Here is a 15,911-nt window from a genome sequence, read left to right as displayed (position 1 = left end):
ATGAGGGGATGCTCAATGCAATGGGTTGGCACCAGGGGCCATCCCATGAAAATGGTGGAGGACCAGGCAGCCTTTCATTCTGTTATAAATGAGCTCCCCGTGAGTCAGCATCAACATGACAGCAGCCAACAAGAGCAAACTGGAGTGGCGAGGAGGAGAAAGGGCTAGCTGGTGGACATTCCCAGAAGCCCTTGTTGCCTTTGCCTAAGATGCAGTCTGCCCTCATTAGTCGTGGATTCCCTAGGTGCGCACTTGCCTCCTCACTGAAATGTATTCCTTGGTCACCTCCAGAGCAAAACTCACGGCACTTCCGTAACCCTTTGTGACCGTGCACAGCTAGACACACACTTGGAACCTCCTCGTGGGCATGTTCCCAGCTAAGGTCAGACAAGGTAACACTCTGCCTTGTCTCCAGGTTCATACTCTACATAAGCGGCCTTTCTGCGGTCTGTTCTGTGCATGCGTCTCTCATGGCTGCCAATCCCACACCATCCTTACCGCTGTGGATGTTTGAGCCCATTGTTGCAGGCACCGTGGCACTCTGTCTGATTTAAGAGTGTCTTCCTTTTTTTTGGCCTGACTATCCAGAACAGTGGTTCTCAACCTGTGGGTTGTGACCCCTTTGAAGGTCGAATGACCCTTTCACAGGGGTCACCCGATTCATGGTAGTAGCAAAATTGCACTTATGAAGTAGCAACGAAAATAATTTTATGGTTGGGGGGGTCACCACAACATGAGGAACTGTGTTGAAGGGTCGCCACATTAGGAAGGTTGAGAACCACTGATCTAGAATATTTAAAAGAATCCATGCTTTTGAACTAGGCGCTAGTGAAAAAATATAGAAAGTACATGGACACACCTGTCCTGGGTGAGACTTGGGCTCACATATTTTGGACGTGTTGTCAGGAGATACCATACCTTGGAGAAGGACATTGTGCTTGATAAAATAGAGGGTCAGTGAAGTAATTGTCCAAGCTGAAGTTTACTCTACATTAGCTTCCCCGAGGTCAGAAATCGCATGATTCCTTGCCCATAGTTCGTCTACTCTCTTTCCAATCCTCTGTAATCAACGTTTATTTTGCCTTCTGAATGAGGCCACAAAAGAATTAAAATGACCATTAAAATAATGATTTTCACCAGGTAAGCCATTTAATATTCCAATGTACAAAAATATCCCATAACCTTGGGTCCCTTCCTCATGTGTTAATGGTTAGCAGAGGCTGAAAGGCTATAAAATCATTATTAAGAGGTTTCTGCTCTTGACAAATGATTTCTTACTCCATTAGGACAGAAGGAAACTAAGAGAAACTTTACTATTGGAAGAAAAGGAGTCGTAAATGTTGGGGTTATAAAATATTTGTCACTTTTCTGCTTTCTTGATAAATAAAAAATATCCTCCTGCTGTTTTTTAAATGATTTAGCATTTGAGTCATCATTTAATAAATTACATTCCTTTTGCGTAAGCATAGTGTTTCAAAAGTGGGTCCAAAAGACAAAACTCCACATAATGAAGAAAAGATCAGAGACTGGAGAAACCCCCAAGGCTAAGACAACAGCCCTTACCAAGCACCAAACCCACTGCCATCAAGTCAAGCCCACCTCATGGTGACCCTGCATTGGGTTTCCAAAGCTACCAATCTTTACAGGAGCATAGAGCCTCCTCTTGCTCCCACAGAGCAGCTGATGGTTTTGAACTGCCAACCTTGAGGTTCGCAGTGCAATGTTTACCCAACATGGCCACCAGGGCTCCTAGAACCCCCTTTGAGAATAGATTCAGACTCATTCCCATGACTCAATTATCAGCCCAACAAGAGACAGACCAAGCAGGTGAACTACTTACAGCCATCCACCACAATAGGTCAGACAGCAGCATCTTGGCAGGGATAAAGGCTGAGACGACGGGAAGGGAGGCAAAAGAAGGCTGACTAGGAACAGCCAACATAGGGAAGAAGTGGGATGAAGCTGTTGCATTGTGAGGACTACAATCAACGTCGTGAAGCAAAACGTGAATTGTTCAAGGAAAACCCAATGGGCTCTATAAACGTTCCTCTCATCTCAACAAAAATGTAGACAACCATCCATGTGCACCCCCCGCCCTCCACCACTACCACCAAGGAGAAGGAAAAACCACAAGATTGAGACCATGGCCACTGTCGTTCAGTTTAAGTCATCTAGCTGAATGACAGGAGCACTGAAAGGTTAGGTGGACACTGAAGTGTGTATTTCAGGATAAGCAGCGTCATTGAGTGCACATGAACGCCTCGGGTTTCAGTCCATCCACCTAGTCATCAACAGTCATCGACACAGCCCTACAGAGTAGGGACGGTCTGCAGAGGTCCACAAGGTCGTACTTGCTTCTAGAAACAGCCAAACAAGAATCTCAAACTCATTCTGTCAACTGGAGTGTTTCCATATCAGCAAAATGGTCACACACCCCAAAAAACCTGGTCCCCCTCTCCACCCCCATTGTACCCATGCATAGGCTAGCCACACCTGGCCAATGACCTTAAGTAGTAAAACTGAAGCAAATTCCCCAGCAGTTCCGCTGACCTGGGTGTCTTCATTTCCCAGGGGTGCCATACACATCACCATAAACTGGGGGGCTCCACTGAGGCAGCTGTTCTTTGTCTCAAGGTTGGGACGCTCGCTGGCCACCCCCAGCATGCCAGCCCTACATACAGGCTGTGTGTGTCTGTTCTTGTTGTTTTCATTAAAAAGACCATTTTGGTAGTAGTGGTAATGAATTCATTTTATTCCCTTTAAAGATAAAGAAGCCTGGTGACACTATGGGTTAGACATTGGACCTAATGGCCAGGTCGGCTGTTCACACCCAGAGAAACAGACAGTCTCTGAAACCCCATGGAGCAGCTCTGCTCTGTCTTATGTGGTCACTCTGAGTCAGAATGGGATCGCTGTCTGTGGTCGTGGTTTCTAGTTCTCGTTCAAAGACGGAGAATGACTGTTGGTGATCTTTTCGGCCTTGAACATTATAAAGGAAAACCTGAGATGCACTGACCGATGTTATTGCCAATCACTGTACGGTCACTTTTCACGTAGACACACACGTTGTAGAACCCAAGAAATATTAGACCCCCTGTGCCTACAACACTGGCAATGCGCTGTGGCTCCACTGGATTCTATTCTGAGCTAAAGATGAGCAAAGAAGGTGGTCTTTCCCACAGACAAATGATTTCAAATTCTTCAACACGGCAAATATGATGGCCACTCCTCTGACCAATCTCCCAGTAGTCAACACCATCCTATTTTTCCTGGGAGCCCTGGTGGCATACGGGTTATGTGTCGGCCTGTGATCTGCAGGGTGAGCAGTTAGAAGCCGCGAGCTGCTCTCCAGGAGAAAGACGGTGCTTTCTCCTCCTGTCAGCAGTTACAGCCTCAAACCCACGGGGACCGTTTCACAGTCCTATAGGGTCACGTGAGTCAGAATTGACCGTGAGTGTGGAGTTTTGAGAAAACATAGCTGAGTTGAGGTCTCCTTTCCCCACAAAAAAGTACTGTGGCCCTGCTCCTAAAGGAGCCCTAGTGGCATAGTGGGTTACATGTTGGGCTATGAGCTGCCAGGCCAGCAGTTTGAAACCACCAGCAGCAACATGGGAGAAAGATGAGGCTTTCTACTGTAGTAAAGAGTTATAGTAAAGAGTTACAGACCCTATCCTATAGGGTCTCTGTGAAGTAGAATCAACTTGACGACAGTGAGGGGGATTGTTCTGGCTCCTAGTCAATTGGGTTCAGGGATCAAAGGACAGAACACTGGATTGGCTTCTGCCCTGTTCGCAGGATTTATTCAACTATTTGTAAACAAAATGTTCTCTCTTTGCCTCCTTCTAGGGCTGTGTCTGTAAAGGCAAAGGCCGGTGCTTCTGCTCCAGGACCAAAGGAGAGAAGGTAAAACCCAAGTCTGCTACTGCTCCTTGTCACCGGAGAGCTCATTAAGCAAGGGCCAGTCGCCTTGACAACACATCTGGTTCTGTTCCCCAAAGCCAAACTTACTAAGTCGTTGTCAACAGTTAACGTGCTCAGTGGCTGACCACAAGTTTGGGGCTTGAGATTCACCCAGGGGTACCTTAGAAGAAAGGTCTCACCATCGACAAGAGGCTTCGTAAAGTGATCGGGAAAATTCCATTTCTCTTATAATGCCGTATTTCTACAAACTTTTTTGAAGCTCATTCATCCTTGCGGGAGGGAAAAACAATCAGCCTTTGAAAATGCTACGGAGGCTGGTTCACCATGAGTCAGAATCATGTCAGTGACCACTGGTAAGGAGGCATTGACCTTCAGAACTATGCCCTTCTAGAAAGTGCCAGATAGCTTGTTTCCGTGATGGCAGCTTACTTTTTTAGTTGTCTTTATCTGCAAAGAATAATCAGGAAAAACTATGAGCACGCCTCCGTATGTAGACGTGATCACGCTTAACGCCAGGAAACAACTGACAGCCACTTAGTTGGCTCACTTTGACAGTTCAAGTGCTGCAGCACTGGTTCGAGATCGCCCCCTGGTGGAGCAGGACCCACCAGGCTCTCCACTGCAGACTAAAAATATTGAACTGTGGAATGATGTGATAACTGTATTAAAGCCAATTATTTGCTCTCCACTTAAGCCCTCTGCATCAGGTACGGATGTGCTTTATACAATTGATGTATGTGTATGTGTGGATTGTGATAAGAGTTGTATGAGCCCCTAATAAAATGTTAAAAAAAGAAAAAAAGCCAATTATTTTTTAAAAAGAAAGAAAACAAGGGACGCTGGCATGTCTCATTGATTCCCTCTGTTAACTTGGGACAAACAAATCTTTACCACAGAGACAGCACCGGCATTGTCGGGGGTTTTTTGTTTTGTTTTCCCCTCTGCCTTTCCTCAGAGACAATCATTAGTTTGTCTAACGAGATTGGAGGGAGCCAAGAAAAAGCACCCTTGAAAACACACATCTTCGGTTAACAAAACGGTTTACCTAGATGCAATATGCTCACAGTTTATTTATTTTACATCATAGTTTTTAAAAATCTTTTCTAGGTTGATGTATTTTTTTAAGTTATTTACTTTTAAAAGATGAGTTAGCACACATACAGGTGGATACAGACTACCTGGAGAAGCAGGCGTTTCTAGAACGTGTCAGACAGCTTGTTTACATAGTGGCAGTTTACTTTATAGCTGTTTATTCAAATCCCCTGCTTGTATTCAAGCACGATTGAATTCCTGCTCTCCGTTTACAAGCCATTGGGTTTCGAACCATCAAATTGGCAGTTCAAAGAGGCTGTCTGCTCCTGTAAAGATTTACAGCCTCGGGAAACCTTAGGGCGTTCCACCCAATCCTATAGCATCGCCATGAGGCGGAGCCCACTTGATGGCAGCAGAGAGGGTGCCGGGAGTGAGCTCAGTAGTGAGAGAGGCAGAGCCGCTGATTCTTTGCTGTTGTTACACACACATCTGCACCGTTGAAGTCGCTGACTTGGTTCTCATTTCTCTACTACGATCTCGCTTGCATGACTACTTTGGCAGGAGTCAACCAGTGGTCTTTACCTCGTGAGAGTGACCTCAGGCTCCACACCACCACGGGAAGAATGTTCCTCGGCTGAACCCTGTGGAATGATGGGCCTTTGTGACTTCCATTCACTCTCATCAGGGACTTGCTCATTTCATCTGATCGTTTCTTAATTTTAAAAATAATCACTCTTGCACATTTGATGATGCCACCCTTGATATCTCTGCTGCATCTCCTCCACCAACAGCTGCCCCCATCGTGAGTCCCTGTATCACCCAGAGAGGAGCGTGGGTGGGGTCCTGGCTTACACGTTGGGCTGTGAACCACAAGGTCAGCCATTCGACATCTCCTCCAGGAAAGGGACAGTCTCAGAAACCCACAAGGGCGGTTCTACTCTGTCCTGTAGGGTCGCTGAGTCAGAATCGACTCGATGGCAGGGAGTTTCATCGAGACGCCTACATTACAATTCTGTCCATTCTGAAAACACATTCCCATACCTTAGCCTTGTAGCCACCCACCTACCCAAGCCACCAACCTTGAATTTTCTAGCTGGGCTTTTGAGTCTTCCCAGTTCCTGACGCTTCTTCCTTCCCGTCTGCTCCGGGAAGCTTTACCATTGTGGGGTGTGGGTGTCATTGCTAAAACAATAGGTCGATGCTAACACTTTCCAGTTACCTGGAGCACTCGCTACCGAGTGCTAGTGATGTCTTTTTCAATCTAAGGAAATAGTATGCAAAGCGTCAAGTCATAGAGAAGAAGACAAAGGTGACTGTGTGTTTGTTGTTGGACAGTTGTTGTTCTTGTCTTGTTTATTTGTTTTAACAGGGAGAGAGGGGCTTTCCTGGACCCCCTGGTTCTCCTGGCCAGAAAGGATTCCCAGGTCCTGAAGGCTTACCTGGACCACAAGGACCCAAGGTATGTATGTCATCCTATCCCCTAGCTCTTCTTGAAGCTTGATTTCCTGTCCCTGGGTAGAACAGACGGTTTGACTACTAACCCCAAATTTAGACAGTTCTTCTCCTGAGTCTCACCTGACGATCTGTTGCCATGAAGATTACAGCAAAGAAAGTCCGAGGGAGCAGGTTCAGTCCTGCCGTGTCCCACGTGAGCTTGTCATGAGGCAGAATGGACTCAACAACAATGGGCTTCTTTTTTGCTTTGGGTCGCTGATTGCCTGGGGGTGAAAAAACCCAGCCGCTAGCCAACAGTGGAGGCAAACACACACCCCTGGTTTCAGATCTTAGCAGACCTGAGAACTGCAGCTTATCTAAAGACTCTTCTCAACCATCCTCACCAGCTTCCGGTCCTCTCTGCAACCTCTTCCCTCTCCTCCCAGCTACACACACGTTTTTACATCTTCCTCGACTCCCACCTTCTCTCCTCCCCACAGAAAAGACAAGCTCTTCCTCCATTGGTCAAGACCTACCCCTGAAATTCCAGCAAGGACCTTGGCCTTGAAGGTTTTCTTTTCCCTCTCAGAACATTCTAATTTCCCTTTTGATATTGGCTTTCCTCTTTCAGTCTTCAGTCATAGAATTCTCAGAATTCCCACAACGGAGCCAACAGACAACATCCTGATAAAGGGGAAAAAGAAGGAAGTTGGCCAGGACCTCATTTCAGTTGGCTCCACCATCAACGTTCATGAAAGCAGGAATCAAGAACTCCGATGATGGATTGCATCGGGCGGGTCTGCTGCACAAGACCTCCCTTACATGTCACGCTGAGGACAAAGCTCCGTCTGACCCAGACAAGGTGTTTCCCGTCACCACGCATGCAAGTGAAAGCTGGAAGGAGTAATAAGACAGACTGCAGAAGGATTCGGTTACTTAAACTATGCTGCTGGCGAAGAATATTGAAATTACCGTAGACAAACAGATTTGTCTTGGAGAAAGTAGAGGCAGAATGATTCTTGGAACTGAGAATGGAGGGATTTTATTTCACATACTTTAGACATGTGATTAGGAGAGAACCGTCCCTGGGAAAGGACCTCCTCCTTGGAAAAGTAGAGGGTCTGGGGGGGCAGGGGAGGAAGACCCTCGATGAGATGGATTGACATGGTGGCGGCAACAATGGGCTCACACAGTGTTCTGCTCTATTGTCCATGGGGTCGAGAAGGCTTCTACCGGATTCCACGACACCTAACAGCAAGGAAATCAATTTCCCATAAGTCCCCCAGGACCTACCACTACACCTGTCTTTCCCTTGGCTCGCTAAGCTTCCTCCAGAACCTCTGGGCGTGCTGACTGTCATGTGTCTTCTATTTATTCCTCAAATCAAACCTGCTGCCCTCTAGTCAATTCTGACTCATGGTAACCCCTTGTGTGGCCGAAGAGAATTTGGTAGCATAATCTTTCTGTAAGCAGATCACCCACCCTGCCATCTGAGGGACTGCTGGGGGTGTTTGAACCACCAACCATTAGGTTAGTAACTAAACACATTTCACCCCTTGGCCAGATACAGTTTGCTTGATAAAACCAAACCCATGGCTGCTGACTCTGTTTCTGTGCATAGTGACACAGAGTTTCCACAGCTCTACTTTTTGTGGAGGCTGACGGCCCCCCCCACCCCATCTTTTCCCTGGGAGGGGGCTGGGATCTGAGCCACTTGCCTTCTGATAGCAGCTAAGCCTTTGACCACTGTGTCCCCAGGACAACCCTTTGCAAAAGCCCTCCAACGGTCCTCACTGACCTCCAAATGGCCAATGTTCACGGACACTTGTGCGTCCCTACCAGCCCTGAACCCCCTTTCTTTGTTTCAAACCTAGTACCACTCTCTCCGCTTTGAAACCCGCATCTCTTTGTTCTCAAATCCTCATCCCCTGACCGCCTTCCTGTGTCCCAGCCATCACTGGGTCCTCTTTCTCAGCTGGCCCCTGTACACCAAGGCACCTAAGGTTCTGAACACCCATCATATGCTTTCACTTCCGAACGTCTGTGATAGACCAAAGAGCTTTGTTCAGGCACATATCCTGGAGGATTTACTAAATCACCCAGTGACCAAAGAGCTGCTGATTGGCCTTCCTTGCAGGGGACATTAAGCCTTTAATATGCTTGACTTTAAGGCCATTTAAAGCCTGGCCTCACACGCACTCAATTGTTCACTCCCCAGACAGCAGGCTTCCAGCAAGCTATGGACTAACTAAACCATAGGAAAGATGGTTATAATTGATCTGGCAGGCTCATTCCTCAATTTCATACATTGTGTATTAGAATAGGGTCTAGAACAGCAGTTCTCAACCTGTGGGCCAAGACCCATTTGGGGGTCAAATGACCCTTTCACAGGGGTCGCCTGATTCATAACAGTTGCAAAATTGCAGTTATGAAGTATCCATGAAAATAATTTTATGGTTGGGAGGGTCAGCACAACATGAGCAGCTGTATTAAAGGGTGGCAGCAGTAGGAGAGTTGAGAGTCACTGGGCTAGAATATTTAAGTGATCCTAAAAGACAACATTGGCTTCGTCTTCCTGGGCTGGACACTTGCACACTGATTCCTCACAGGAGCTCATTGAAAAATCCCGAGTGGCACAAACTGCTTGGACTCGAAATCCCACCAGAAAGGTGTCCCTGGGACCCGCCCCTGGTGCTGTGGAAACAAGCGCTGGCACCTGCTTCTGTAAAGATGATGTTTGGCCATTAGTTGGACACTTTCGTCCTTGTTTCAAACCACAACTGCCCCAAAGTGGAAACTTCTCAGAGAGCTGCTAAGCCAAGCATTTAAAATAGAAACAATTGTCATCTTTCCATGGCCGGCTGCCCGGCCCGGCCCATTTAAGGCTGCTTGTTTATACTTTTCTGAACTGTCCTTAAAGCCTTTGGGGGTCAAAATAAGATGGCCGTGGCTTGGTTTGGTTTTTAACATATGAGCCTGTGGAAGCATACAATCGAATTTTCCAACCATTGTATATTGAAACGAGAGTTGACATCAGACATCCAAAATTGGATGGGTGGGTCCATGATTTCTTCAATCAAATGACTGATACCTTTCCCCAAAGAACAAAAAATCGGCATCTTGACTGGTGTATGTGCCCGGTTGTGCGGGGCAACTGCTGTAAAGCCGAGCTGAAACCAGCAGTAACCACAGAGGGAATTTGCTCCAAGACAGACCATTGTGTTTACCAGCCTACTTCCTTTGCGTCACCTGTGGCTCACAGCGACCCTTTTGGACAGAGTAGAACAGCTCCCTTGGGTTTTCGAGTCTTTGAAACTTTACAGAACAGACAGCCTCCTTTTTCTCCTGAAGAGCAATGGATGGGTTCAAACCTGCTGACCTTGTGGTTAATGGCTCACTGCAGATCCCAGGCTGCCACCAGGTCTACTCACTATGAGTACTGATCTTTCAAACCTGACTAGAGGCTCCTCCAACTCTGGTCAGAAGAAGGCATTTACAAGGGGAAGTAACAACTATAAGTCACTTTTGTGCCTGCACCATGCATGGCAGTGAGGGGACCCACTAGGGCACACAGCCCTGCCCCAGGAATTCCACTGCAGTCAGCAGAGGTTAGCCATGGCCTTGACCGTGGCGTCTAATCTTAGAATACTCTGTAGCTGTCCTTTCTTTGAGCAATGAAAAATTACTGAAACAAACTGAAATGTTCTGGAATGATGCAAGCTGCCTTTGGCACATGAAACATGCACACCAATGGGCTTAGTAAAAAATAGAAACTTAAAAGCCTCCATTTAAGGTTATTCTGCAAGAAACAAGGTCTCAAAGCTGTGTCCAGTATGGACCAGAAGCAAGGTGATTTCTGGTTCCAGCGAGGTCAGCAGTTTGAACCTGCCAGCTGCTCTGAGGGAGACAAAGGGCGCTTTCCTTTCCTGTGATGACGTACAGGCTGTGAGCCCCAGATGGGCAGGCCTACTCGGTCCTTTGGGATTACGAGGAGTGAGAATCTACTGGATGGCAGCGGGTTGGGTTTGGTTTGGTTGGGTTGGGTTGGATTGGGTTGGGTTGGGTTGGGTGGGGCGGGGCTTCAGGCAGTTGTCATTTGACTAATTTACTTGAGCATGTCAAGTGCATTTTGTTCATCAAATCTTCCTTGGGCAAAAAAAGACTGCCTGTCCTTTTCAGCCATGATAATCATGTCATTGGTCCTCACTGTATTTCAGCAGCTGGCTGCCCAGCATGAGTTTTTCTCGTACTTAAAGGGCATTTCTCATACTTTCCCACAAGATCAGCAGTTCTCAACCTGTGGGTCATGACCACTTTGGGGGTCAAACGACCCTTACACAGCAGTTGCCCAGTTCATAACAGTAGCAAAACAACAGTGATGAAGTAGCAATGAAAATAAGTCACCAGCACATGAGGAACTGTATTAAAGGGTCATGGCATTAGGTAGATTAAGAACCACTGCACTAGATCATGTGAATATCCAGATTCCAAATCCAAAGTGCATCTCTAACAAGCTTCCAGACAATGCTGGTATTGTAGGTCCTTGGACGCCACTCTCAGGAGCAAGAACTTGAATGAATGTTTGTCTCTGGTGGCATAGTGTGTTATGCATTGGGCTGCTTACCAGTGTCAGCAATTCAAACCCACCAGCTGATCCACTGCAGAAATAGGGGCTTTTATACTCCTGTAAATAGGTCAAGTCTCAGAAACCCAAAGAGGCCGTTCTACTCCATCCTCTGGGGTTGCTATGAGTCAGAAGCAACCCCATGGTAGCATGTGAAGGGATTTGGATGTAAATATTTTAACTTGAATGCAACAAGGTGAATCACATTGCCTGTGAAACAGTCACAAGAATGACATAGTGTGGGTATGAGCAGGACCCTTCCTTTACAAGTTGCTCATGGCAAACGTCCCAGGATGGTGCAAGTGATTTGTGATGGACTGCTGACCTCAAAGAGCCTTGGTGTCATAGTAGCTACATGTTAGGCTGTTCACCACAAGGTGAGTGGTTTGAAACCACCAGCTGCTCCAAGGGAGAAAGACGAGGTTTTCAACTTCTATAAAGACAGCTTCAGAAATCCACAAGGGTAGTTCAGCCCTGTCCTACTGGGTCACTGTGAGTTGGAATAACTTGAAGGCAGTGAGTTTCAGAGTGAGTTTACTGACATACAGGTTGGTAGTTTGAACCCACCCAGAGGTGTCATGGGACTAAGTCCTGTTGACCTGCTTCTATGTTCTATAAAGGTGACAGCCAAGGAAGTTCTATGGAGCACACGTCTCTGTACCAGGTGGACCTGCCATGAATAGGAATCAGGGGATGTTTAGGGTTTTTTGGGGGTGGGGGGTATCAACTAATTGTCAAAGAGTTTACTTTTCAATTTTTCCTTTGGATCCAGGGTTCTCCAGGACTTCAAGGCGTCACTGGTCACAAAGGTGTCAGGGTTAGTAGTCCAACTGGTTCATCCTGATGGTTGATGAAGTATCTTCTTCTGTTCATGAGAATACCTCTGTGGTGCACATGTCACAGAGGTGTCCGCTGTGGCTGAGTCCTTTCATGATGTTCCAAAGCAGATAAAACCAGCCAGCATGGTAGATGGCCCGGGTTGAATACGGTCCTGGTTCCCACACTGCAGGTGGGTGTTGATTGTCTGGGAATGGGCATGAGGGACTCTCCTGCAATGGTGGAGACAACGGTGGGCATGCAGAGGTGCAACATATAAGCATCTGTCCAGAGGATCCCAGGAAAGTGGAGAACAATTAACAGGTGCTAATTGCATCTTTAATGTCCATCCCTTAAGGTATCAGGCATCAAAGAATGAAAAATCATACCATTGTGAATAAGGGGGAGTGCAGAGTGGGGACCCAAAGCCCATCTGTAGGCAACTGGACATCCCCTTACTGAGGGTCATGGGGAGGAGATGAGCCAGTCAGGGTGCAGAGTATTAACCATGAAACATACAACTTTCTCTAGTTCCTAAATGCTTCCTCTCCCTCTCCCCCTGCCGCTATCATGATCCCGATTCTACCTTAAAAATTTGGCTAGACCAGAGGATGTACACTGATACAGTTAGGAACCAGAAAAACACAGGGAATCCAGGATAAATGAGCCCCTCGGGACCAGTGGTGAGAGTGGGGATACCGGGAGGGTAGAGGGAGGGTGGGATACAAAGGGGGAACCAATTACAGGGATCTACATATAACCTCCTCCTTGGGGGATAGACAACAGAAAAGTGGGTGAAGGGAGATGTCAGCCAGTGTAAGATAGGACAAAATAATAATTTATAAATTATCAAGGGGTCATGGGAGCAGGATGAGGAGCTGATACCAGGAGCAAGTGTTTGAGAATGATGAGGGCAACGAATGTACAAATGGGTTTTACACAATTGATGTATGTATGGATTGTGATAAAAGCTGCATGAGCCCCCAATAAAATGATTTAAAAAATAATAAATATAGTCCATCCCTGAGAGTGGAAGAGAATCCTCTTTGCCTGTCTTTCCACCACTCCTCACAACCTTCCCCAGCATCCAAAGGGGAGGAAGAAGGCAGCAGGCTTTCTTGGAGAGATGCACTCGGTTGGAGTGATTGGCTCCTCTCTCCTCCCCATCAGATGGGGCCCCGTCTCGTTTGTCCCCTGGGTTGGGTGACTATCCCATAGATAGTGGGCAGGGTGACAGTGCGCACTGCCCTCACCTCCTTTCCTCCCATCCTCCCCAGCCCCACCCTCCTCTGGATTTAAGAGCCTTTTCCCTCAATGGTCCTTCTTGCTCTCTTTCTATTTCCTCCTCTTCCTGCTGGCTGGTGCTCTGTCTGGGGAAATGGTCCCTCCCCCACCCCTTTTTCCCCCCACCTTCAGTCCCAGGGGAAAGGAGGAGGGAATGGAGAAAATCAGGTTCTGGCTCAAATGGAACAAGGTGAGATTTGAGAAGCGGCAGAAATGGAAGGCAAAGGCTGTATCTTCACGCGTGGACACGTTGGGGGCCCCTCCCTGGGCACTTCCCCGACTTGAGAATCTGTCAGGGAAAAAAGTCAAGGGGAGCAAAGGAGGGAGCCACTAGGGCCAGAGGCAGAACAAGACATGGAATCTTAAGGGGGCAGGTTAAGGGGGAGGGATCCAGGGACAAGAGATGCTTCCTGGGAGTGAGGGAGACAGTCCAGTGGCCCCCTTTCCCTCTCACACCTCTGCTCCAGCCCTGGGTTTTCCTTTCTTTCTTTCTTTCTTTCTTTCTTTCTTTCTTTCTTTCTTTCTTTCTTTCTTTCTTTCTTTCTTTCTTCCTCCCCACGTGAGAAGCTGTGCCTCTGGCATGTCAACCAACATGTTCCTGCTTCCACAGCGTGCTCTCCACCCTCCTCTGCACCCGTACTGCATGGAGCCCATTGCAGTCAAGTTTTAGATAGATAGATAGATAGATAGATAGATAGATAGATAGATAGATAGATAGATAGATAGATAGATAAAAATAAAGTACATCCCCAAAACAAAACTTCATTCTCTTTGTTAGAAGTTCCGTAAATGGAAGGTTTACCTTGGGTTGCTAGATGGATTTCTTTGCATTTTACAAAGCGTGGTCAGCCATTTCCGACAGTAGGAGTGGATGGGAAGGGCAGTGCATTCATTTTTCTGTCTTTAACCATTAGCAAATGTTTTTCTTGTCCTTCTCCTCTTGTTTTTGTCTTTAGGGAATTACTGGTTTGCCAGGATTTTCAGGCCCTCCTGGACTGCCAGTAAGTATTGGAGAAAAGACCGTAGGTCTCCAGGGGAGCAACAAGTGAGCTCAGAACTCATACAGAGGCTAACCCAATAAATAGCACTGATTCAGTACAAGTCACCCAATAGATCACATTGTGTGTGTGTGTGTATGTGTGTGTGTGTGTGTGTGTGTGTGTGTGTGTGTGGCTTTGTCATTAGACTCTGAATGAAGTCATATTTCCTACAACAAAACCAGGATAGAACGCAGTCAAGTGGAGCAGACTAGAATAGAAATACTTTGTTTAAAAGTACAGGATACAAGATGGGCAGCTAACTGCAAAGTCTGCAGTTCAAAACCACCAGCTACTCCAAGGAAGAAAGGTGAAGCTTTCTGCTTCTGTAAACAGTTTCAGTCTCTGAAACCCACAGGGGCGGTCCTACCCTCCCCAAGCAGGTCCCTGTGAGTTGGCATCCACTCGACGGCCATGAGTTCTACGCATTGGTCTCTTTTCTTTCCTCCTTTTCCTCCAGCTTAAAGCAGCATGTCGGGAGACTTCGTTCTATCTAGCCAGGCCATTTGTCTTATCAAAATGTCCGCACCTCACTTGATCCTGCTTCTGCTTTGAATATCCCATTTCTTTGCTCTCATTGTTGTTCGCACGTATTTGAACAAATGGGCACGCTAACTACATAACTATGTGAAGAGCCACCTCTCTGTTTAAATATCTGTTGAACTCCTGTTTCCAACTGGTCCTGGCCCTTGTTATCAAGGGCTTTGAATGTGCTTTTTTTTTTAAAGGGCATCTCAGGCAATCCTGGACCTTTTGGACTTCTGGGTTTACCTGGGTGCAATGGCTCTAAGGTAAGAGCTTCTCTCACAGACAGTGAGTCATAAATGTTTTTGCTCAATAAATAAATCGGGATGGAGTAGCAATGGAATGCAGGTATGTTTACTTTTCACACATACCTTTCAGCCAGAACCAAAGGTAAGAGTTTTCAGGAGAGAGATGTGATTTTAAACCAGAAACCTTCCTATCCTTCCACCCCTACTTCTTCCCAACCAGCTCCATCCTAATGTCCACGTTCTCCCACCTAAAGACAACCGGGGGGCTTGACAGGTTATTTTCATGGAATATTATGAGTAGAAATCTAAGGGCTTCAAAAATTCCAGGGAAAATTCCTTTTATCACTTGATTCCATGTTTCCATGAACTACACGAAGCCCCTGTGTAGATAATAACTCAGACACGAAGCCTACGAGGGAACTGGCCTTTGGAAAAGAAGGACCGAGCTTCTCGGTGGTCCCCCTGAGCCTGTCAGTGGTCCCTCATCTCCCTTTGTTTCCTAGCTGTGCACAGCTTTTCCCCACCATGAGTGAACCATCATTAAGAGTGTCAAGGACACGGCAATTAAAAAGTTCTTGGCACAATGAGTGGTTGGCCGTTCATGTGCAAGTTGAGAAACAGTGGCTTCTCATTCTGATTTCAATTAGAATCATGGTTTTCCTGGCCTTCAGCCTCATGACCCAGTAGCCATAAAGTTTTGGATTACGACTGCAAGGTTGGAACAAGGGCACAGAAAGCATCTGAATACATGCTTCTCAACAGCTAAGAGTGACAAGCTTTGTGTTTTTCAGGGTGAACAAGGGTTCCCAGGAATTCCAGGGACACCAGGCTACCCAGGGATCCCGGTAGGTTTCCACCCTAACTGCTCATTCAAGATACAACATGTGAACAGCCCAACTTCAGAACGGTCGTGTACACAAATTCATCATGACCTTGGGGAGATTCGGGGCAGCCAATAGTCCTCATCCAACTGGTAGTTGTCCAATGGAT

General features: G+C 46.9%; 1 protein-coding gene across 1 annotated transcript in view; it reads left to right on the top strand.

Annotated features, from left to right (window-relative positions):
* COL4A3 (collagen type IV alpha 3 chain) overlaps positions 1-15,911 on the top strand; it is a 156,582-nt gene that overhangs the window by 63,157 nt on the left and 77,514 nt on the right. The window contains exons 2-6 of the mRNA XM_075530203.1: positions 6,323-6,412; positions 11,784-11,828; positions 14,068-14,112; positions 14,877-14,939; positions 15,713-15,766. Of these exons, the coding sequence (XP_075386318.1) occupies positions 6,323-6,412; positions 11,784-11,828; positions 14,068-14,112; positions 14,877-14,939; positions 15,713-15,766 (297 nt within the window). The remainder of the gene's footprint in view (positions 1-6,322; positions 6,413-11,783; positions 11,829-14,067; positions 14,113-14,876; positions 14,940-15,712; positions 15,767-15,911) is intronic.

This window comes from Tenrec ecaudatus, chromosome 13, assembly GCF_050624435.1.
Source record: "Tenrec ecaudatus isolate mTenEca1 chromosome 13, mTenEca1.hap1, whole genome shotgun sequence".
Classification (NCBI taxonomy): Eukaryota; Metazoa; Chordata; class Mammalia; order Afrosoricida; family Tenrecidae; genus Tenrec; species Tenrec ecaudatus.
The sequence above is the reverse complement of the archived record's forward strand: the minus strand, read 5'-3'. Positions and strand labels throughout refer to the sequence as shown.